Here is an 8,592-nt window from a genome sequence, read left to right on the forward strand (position 1 = left end):
TCTTCCTATAATCTCTAGCCTTGTATAGATTGACTCCTAAAGATATGGTAGGGTTAGTTGGCTTGTCACGCAAGACATCTCTTGTATATTGTAACAGACTCCGATGAATACAATTGAGTTGCATCCAATACCTTTCTACAATAAGTATGTACTCCCCGTAAAGAAATATAAGAGTGTTTAGATCAGTACTCCTCATTTTGAACTAAAACCACAACACTTATTATGGATCGGAGGGAGTAGTCGGTAACACAAGCACATGTACTGAAATAGACCATACAACCTGTTTTCACTAGTAGCAGTATAAAGCAAACTCTTTTGGTTACTCCTTATTTACGCATGCATGTTGATGATGTTCCCATGCCACGAGGTCAGGTGCAAAGTACATGATGATTACATTCAAACTGGCGTGGCTATAGCCTCAAGGGGCGTAGCCATGGACAGGTTGACCCCAAGCCTTTCAGTCATGTCCAGCCCCTTCTTCTCCACGTCTACGGGAAGCCTCCACTGGAAGCGATGCAGCAAAGAAGCGAGCATGAGATGAACTATGCGAACGGCCAGCGGCGTCCCGGGACACATCCTCCTCCCGGACCCAAAGGGCAGGAGCTCGAAGTCTCGGCCCTTGAAGTCCACATCCTTCTCCAGGAACCTCTCCGGCATAAACTTCTCCGGCTCTGGCCATACCTTGCCGTCGTGCCCTATGGCCCACACGTTCACCAGAAGGCGTGTGCCCTTGGGAATTGTGTATCCTTGGACTTGTGTCGTCGTCTCCGCCACGTGTGGCAGCAGGAACGGCGCCGGAGGATGGAGCCGGAACGTCTCCTTCACGATGGCTTGGAGGTACTTGAGCTGTCCAATGTCGGACTCCTCAACCTGCTCTTTAGAGCCGATCACTTGGTCGAGCTCTTGACGAGCTCTCGACATGGATGATGGATTCAGTAGCAGCTCAGCCATTGCCCATTCCACAGTGGCCGAACTTGTATCCGTCCCCGCGCTGAACAAGTCCTGATGACCAAACAACCATGCAGCGTGAGGTAACAATACAGAGAGTGGAAGCATGGAGGAATACTACTCCCTTTGTCCGGAATTACTTGTCGCGGAAATGAATAAAAATGGATGTGCGACAAGTAATTCAAGACGGAGGAAGTATTCAACAAAGTACTTGGAAGATAGATACCGAAAGCAATGAGAGGAGCGTCTGGCGCTCGAAGCCCTGGTCGTCGTCGGTGTTGCGGTAGTCGAGCAGCACGTCTAGGAAGTTTTTCTTTGTTGGCTCACCCGCGGCACGGTTCCGCATGTGAAGCTCGATGTGTTCGTCCATCATGGCATGCAACCGCTGAAACAAGCCCTCGATACGTCTCCTCACTCCCTGCAGGTCTAGCCACGCCACTTCAGGGATGAAGTCTGACAGATTTGGTAATCCAACGGTCACGTTTAGCTCTGCGAGCACGGCCTTGAACTCCCCAAGCTTGACATGGCGGTCGTCGAGGTCGGCCAAGTCGGTGGAGAAGATGGTGGAGGAGAGTAGGTTAAGCGCTGTCGTAAAGGCCAGGTGGCCGACGTGAACCGGGACGCCCTCTCGTGCCAGCTGCGTCACGTGGGAGACGAGTTGGTGCACCTTCTCCTGGCGCAGGGACTGGTGCATGTCGAGGCGGTGTGGCGCGAAGAGCTCACCCGAGCACACCTTGCGTAGCGCGCGCCACCGGGGGCTGCTAGCCGGGAGCCAGACCATGGAGTGTGTGTAGTGCGCGGACACGTGGGTGCCATCGAGGACGAAGCGCCCCGAGAAAGCGGCGTCATGGCGCTGGAGGATGTCACGGGCGGCCTCTGCTGAGGAGGCGACCACGGTCGTGACCGTGCCTAGGCGGAGCGCCATGATAGGGCCATGGCGCTCCGCGAGGCCCGCGAGGGAGCGGTGTGGTAGGGCGCCCAGTGAGAGGAGGTTGCCCACGAGTGGCAGCGAGCGAGGACCCGGGGGTAGGTTCCGACCACTGTGGGTTAAGAGGCCTAGGAGGTACACAGAGGAGACCATGAGGATGAGAACTATTGTGCAAAAGAAGAGGAGCTCCATGGCTGGTGATCGCTTGGTGAGCTGAACTCCATGCGACTCGGAGCACGTTATATAGGGAAGCAGACGTACGTGTAATCGCACCACAAAAACGATCGGGCTGATTGTACCAAAAAGGAATGCAATCAGTAAAGTGACTACTCGTAGTTATCATATTCGAAAAGAAGTCACTCAAGGGTGAAACGTTGCTGTCGGGGGTAGGAATGATGGTGCTTTGTGTACTTTCTTCTAGCACCAATCGCATCGAGACGACCGTTCGGTTACGAACCTAACTTTTATTCATTTCTTTTTGAAATCATGCATGGCATGATGATAATTGCAGAGGAAAACGATGGCTAGAAATATCATGAGCAGCGCACAGTATTTAGTATACTACCAGTACTCCCTCCTCCCGAATTTCTATTTCTATTTGAATCAGCGCACAGTATTTAAAAATGTTTTTTTTTTGTAATGAAGCAATCCATTTATGCATGATTCGATGATGATGCCGTGCGGTAGATGTCGTGTCTCATAAACTGTGAGCTTAATTATACCCCCTCTGTCAACTACTCCCTCCGTCCGGAAATACTCGTCGAAGGAATGGATGTATCTAGATGTATTTTAGTTCTAGATATATTCATTTTTATGCATTTCTCCGACAAGTATTTCCGGACGGAGGGAGTATGTTATAGCATTCAAAACATGTTCCGCAATATAAGCACTAAGAAAAATTGAGTCGTACTCCACTATGACTAGCCTAATTTATGTATTGCTCTTTCTGCAATTATTGTGCTGATTCAGTGCTGAAGATATGCTCTGCCTATAGTCTAGCTATTAGCAAGTGGACTGCTCTTTTTCTGTAATGATAATACTATTTGATTCGAAAAGTGGTGTTGATGCGCCACCGCGCCTTGTCAGAATCAAATGGGGCCAACATGTGTTGCCCCATACTTTCTCTCGTCAGCTGTTAGTTGAGCTACCACCGCTTATATTTCATATCTCTTAACTATTTATACAGTTTATTGAATCATAAGTATTTTCACAGTGATACAATATGATATTCTTAACTATTTATGTGCGCTAATCTTGTTTCGACAAAACTGCAATTATTGTAAGCGGGCCATGGTTCAAGTAGCTGTTTCAGAATGATGATGAATTTCACTGATCGCTTAAAAGATCCATATCTCCAAATGTGGCTTGGTATGAATTATTTGACATGATTTTTTCAACCTTACATATTTCCAGAAATAATCTCGCAATGAATTCACTCAAGTATCTTTTTACAAAGAAAATATATTAATATCGCGAAGATACCAATTACACCCGGCGTTTGTACCAACAAGATGTCCAAAGGCATCAATGATACACACAACCAAAAAAATAAAATAAAAAGAACAGAAGAAAAAAGACCCCGCCAGAGTGATCAATCACTAGCACTCTAACCACGACCGAAGACAACACCCGGATTACAAAAGAGGTTCTCCAAAAGCAACACCTCCAAAAAGGAAACAATGCACAAGCGTTGTCATTGCTCGTGCTCAATCCTCAAAATAAATAAAAACAATCTGAGCTCATGCTCAATGACATATGAAGAACTATATGTTTGGGATGGTGAAACCGGTAATGAAGAACATTCTATGGCTTAAAATGTATATAATTTGATGTTGGGGCACTGATTTTTTGCTGTTGCACGTACTAATTGATTGGTAATTCCATGTATTGGAAAGAGAAAAAGGATAGCCTTTCTTTAGGCGTACATAAAAGGATCACATAAAAGGATTTTTTTTTCCTTTTGAGTAAAACATAAAAAGGAAACGTTTCCAGTCGGAAAGTCCTGGCTGAAATGTTCCGCCGGATGCGCTAGGCACGTTTGATCGTGGGAACCGATTCCCCCTCTCTCTCTTAATCCTTCCATCCTCTCCCCTTTTGTTCTCGGGCTAGCACTACTAGGAAAAGGCTAATTAGTGGCACACCTGTTTTGGCCATTAATGGCGCACTACAGGTGCGCCACTAGTAACAAATACTAATGGCGCACCCTTGGTGCGTCATTAGTATACCAGGCAATAGTGGCGCACCAAGCAGTGCGCCATTAGTATGTCCCCTGGTGCGCCATTACTATGCCTTCCAGGGGCCATATTTACCTTGTGCTTTGGGTTACTAATGGCGGACTTCTAGATAATGCGTCACTAGTGTGTTTATTGCAGTGCGCCACTAAAGTGCAGTATGGTGCGCCATTAGTATGAATATTAGGATTTTTTTTTCTTTTCTGATATTTGCACAGGTTACAAAATACATTACTGCACAGAATATAGACAACACAACATATAAACAACAGATTTATCGAATACAATAGAAGATTAGTCTCCGAATACAATTCATCATATTAGTCTCCGAATTCAAAATACCGAACAAAGTTAGAACATTACAAGTCTTGATACCGCGAGTAGCGAGTTTGTCTTCACATTACAAGTCGATATCGATCATCTAAACTACCATCACATAGAAGAGAGCTGCGGTCATCACGATGAGCATCATCGCGATGAAACTGGTCTTCATCCGGTTCCTCCAACGATCCCTCCTCTCTCCCGCTAGATAGCGCGCGTATCTAGCTTCCGCCTCCGCCCTAGTGGTGTACCCTTTGTAACTGTTATCGCTGAAATGGTGAACCTGTCTCCGACACTCCTCCCAGTCGTCGTAGACTCTGAGAACCTTACCCTTGTACACGACATACGACGGCATCTCTATGCACTAGACAAATAAAACGTTAGTAGCAATTCACAGACAGTACATAAGCAATATATAAGTATGCAACAAAAGGATCGGAAGAGAAAAACAACACATTAATAGCACGATTCATGGTCCTACTAATAAATAGCATCGATTACATATAAGTTGAACCACTGTCCAAACCAAAGAGACATACAAGTTCATTAAAATGTAATTACAACATGAGCTAATCGATATTTCAGAACTACATAGCATCACTACTTTCGACTCGACTCAGGGACCGGAGCGTGGATGAAGCCGCCGTCTTTCGTGATGGTCATGAATGTGCGTTCGTTGTCAGCCTGCATTTGTAGCGTTGTTTCTATTTCATTGATGGACAGTTGATATTTGAGGTAGAACTGCCCCGAGGTACGAAGGACATCTTGATGGATGATTTCCGCAAACTCCGACTGGATGCGAAGGAATTCTTGTCTGAGGTCCGCGTCCTGGATTGCCGACAAGCGTGCGGCCCAATCTTTGAGACTATTTGGTAGCAGAAGGTGATTATGGTCCCGTACGAGCGCCCGCATGTGATGGAGGGCGTAGTAGGCATCCTTCTGACCGCCAGGCGGCTGCTTGACGCATGGGAACGTCGTTACGTGGGTGAACACGTGCTTGCCGTACCTAAAAATTGGCCTCCTGAAGGTGCCTCCAGATTTGGCGTAGCCGGGGAGAACATCATCAAGAACTTTCTTGATATTTGTGTAGTCTTTCTTCGACTGACGGTCCGAGTCGAAATACGTGGCCATGGAATAGTTCGGGCTTAAGAGGATGAGTGTGCAATGCGTGTCACTGCACAAAACACGGAATGTTAGAAAAAAAAGAACGATCGAAATCTAAGAAATCATATGTTACGGGGCGGTGAGGGGATGACTTACTCGGGAAAGTAAGGCACGAGGAAGTTATCCTTATCTGGGTTCGCCAGAATGACGCCTTCAAGGTATGAACTCGCGACTTGCCGGTCCCAGCGCTGCCCAAGATCTTGGCACGCATGTAGAAGGGGTCGACTATCACGATGTCCGGGGTCTTGTCTCTAATGATCTGCATCTCCATACACAGCAAAAATAGCCGAACGAAGGTGTAGTGCAGCGGATGAAGGTTAAACATAGCGAAGATGTCATTAAACCGCAGGACGATCATACCCCCGATGGCGCTATCGACAAAGCCCTTGCCCTCTGGCACCTTGGCCACGAAAACCGGGTATGCCACATCATTCTCGGAGAGACGCCGCTTCTCCAAAGAAAGAACACTGGCATGCAGACTCCGCATAGCACCGGTTGCAGCATTGAGCATATTAGTCGGTAGCATTGGCCTACCCGCCACATGCACCCTCCTCGAGATATCCTTAGGTGAAGGTGGCCCGTCCTGAGCACGGATCGTACTCGGTCTCGGCTGGCTCGCACCCTTGTTATTCTTTCTTTTCCGTCCCTTCTGCTTCTTCTGCTGTAATGGGATCGAGTTCTGCTCAGAGACCACCTTATTGAGTGTGTTGGGGCTGATAATATTTCGCACCTCGGCTATCTGAGGCTCGGTGAAGGCGGCAACTGGAGGTGTCTCCTGAGAACTGAATGCCAGACGACGCCTGTTGCAATTGGGTTTCTCCACGGTACCAGCTAGATCGCGACCGTCTTTTCTAGGGTTGGGTTCTTGAGAAGGAGGCCCCAAGAATACGTCATCATACCCATGTTCGTTGAAGTACTTTTCGACGTTGGTAAATGTACCGTCGTCGTCGTCCGGATCCTGTGCCATATGCATGTCCGGATCAGCTGACGCCGGTAGCGTTGCGGCGGTCTTGCCATGGCTTGGCGCCGGCATGACTGGCGGTGTTGTCTGTGGGGTGGTGTTCCCCGCCCCCAAACGAATCTGGCTCTTCGGCCAAAGCATGGGCCAGCTTATGCAGGCGCTGAGGGTCATCACATCATCTTCGTCGGCCCCAGGGGTCGATACGGAGGTAACAAGTCGTCGAAGCCCCACAGCACCCGAACCAGTTGAACCCTATACACGGTGGGTGGCATCGGATTACCGTGGAACACGCGGCTGCCCGGTTGAACGATTCTGGCCTTGGCGACATCGATCAACTCGCCGTCCATGAAGTGCAGGAGAGTGCATGGAACGTCGGCGGCGCCTTGCAAAAACATGTAGGGTGTCAGGGATGCCTAGTCAAAGGCAAGGACATGAAGTCATCGGCCGAGAGGCTTATTTAGTTACCGTGATGGCGTCGAGCTCGGCTAATGTCGAGGCACCGCCAACGGCGGGCGTGCAAGTGACGGAGGGGGCGCTTGCTGCCGAGGTGCCGGCCGGCATATTCTTCCCACACTCGGGTGCATTAAGCTCCAATGCCGGCGCCGACGCCGACGCCGGAGACACCAATGGCGCCGCCGGCGCGTTGCGCGAGTTGCTGCCCGTGAAGCTAGGAATCGGGGGCGGCCCCTCTTGGCCGCCCGCCATCCACGCCTGTAGCCCCTGAATCAAGGTAGGCACAATGGCGGTGATCGTCGCTCCCAGTTGGTCTCACACTTGCTCTTCGACTATCTCCGGGATCCGTGCCACTTGTGCCTTGAGTTCTTGAACCTCGCGCTCCTGGCTTTCCGAGCTGGTCTTTCTCTCCTTTCGCCCAGCGGTATAGTATTCTGACCATTTCATGGACAGGCCTTTGCCGGCCACACGACCAGCTGACGACGGCTTACTGAGCTTATCCTTGTTTTTCATTACGTTCAACGCCCTATTTAAAGTGGTGTCCCAAGGGGAGCTCTTAGACGACCCCGGGCTACTGCTTTCAGTGTCCTGCGGAAGGAACGTGAACCATTTAGAAATTTGGATTCATTAATTAGGATGCAACCATATGGAGCTAATTACATGGGGGTATATTCCTTACCAGAACAAGCTCAAGCGCCTTGGTCTTCGGATCCGTGGTAAGCTCCTTTGTTACCGGGTCAATCTTGTACCGGGCCCTGACATAGTTCCTTGTCTGCTTGTCACGGTATTTATCGAAGAGGGGCGGTAGGCCTTGGTCGGCATGCTCCGCATCCTCCTTGTCCCATATAGGTTCCGCCACTCTGTAACCGCCGGGACCGAGTTTGTGGATCCCTAAGTTCAAGTCCCGCATATCTTTCCCCCGCTGACTTGATTCCGCGGTTGCGTTGCTCTCACACTTGATCTTGAACTCCAGGTAGTCAGCTTCGCTGATCGAAGGATTTGTCTCCTTGATCTTCTCATAACTATCACCTTTTTCAATCCTTCTCTTCACCGCGGCTCTCCAAGTAGCCAGGGCCGTGCTCATCTTCGTGAGGGCGGCACTGTTCACTTTATTCCCTAAGAGGCCTGTGTTTGCGAAGTCACCGGGGAACTTGTATCGTTCATGCAGCTTCGTGAAGAGGAGGTTGCGCAAATTCCCTCGGTCACGATGCCTTAGGTTCTCGGTGTTGATCGAGATGGTGCTCCGGAGAATGCACCCGAGCTGTCCCGCGTACCCCTTGACTAATTATTTGGGCACCGTTGGATGCCCACCGGAGGACACTTCAGTAAATTCCTCCTTGACGGTGCCGAGCACGTTCGGGCACCGGTCCTTCCGTTGCCTATTCGGTTGGCTGCCATCTGTGCGTGCGCTGCCATCATCAGTGGTGGCATCCTCGGCGGCACCATCAGTGGTGTCATCCCCGACGCCACTAGGGGTTCTTCCTCCATCTCCTGGGACAGCTCCCAGAATGCCTTGCCCGAACCGCCGGCCTCATCGTTGTGGGCGATGTTTCACTCTAAATAGGAAAAAAGTTTGGTAAAAAAGT

At 49.5% G+C, this 8,592-nt stretch overlaps 1 protein-coding gene across 1 annotated transcript; it reads right to left on the minus strand.

Moving 5' to 3' along the window:
* Positions 1-237: 237 nt before the first annotated feature.
* On the minus strand, positions 238-2,076 carry LOC123170499 (geraniol 8-hydroxylase). The gene is made up of 2 exons (XM_044588361.1): positions 1,175-2,076; positions 238-1,002 (listed from the first exon to the last, which is right to left on the minus strand). Exons 1-2 carry the CDS (start codon positions 2,066-2,068, stop codon positions 397-399), a joined length of 1,500 nt encoding a protein of 499 aa, XP_044444296.1. The 5' UTR covers positions 2,069-2,076; the 3' UTR covers positions 238-396.
* Between the last annotated feature and the right edge of the window lie 6,516 nt (positions 2,077-8,592).

This window comes from Triticum aestivum, chromosome 7D, assembly GCF_018294505.1.
Source record: "Triticum aestivum cultivar Chinese Spring chromosome 7D, IWGSC CS RefSeq v2.1, whole genome shotgun sequence".
Classification (NCBI taxonomy): domain Eukaryota; kingdom Viridiplantae; phylum Streptophyta; class Magnoliopsida; order Poales; family Poaceae; genus Triticum; species Triticum aestivum.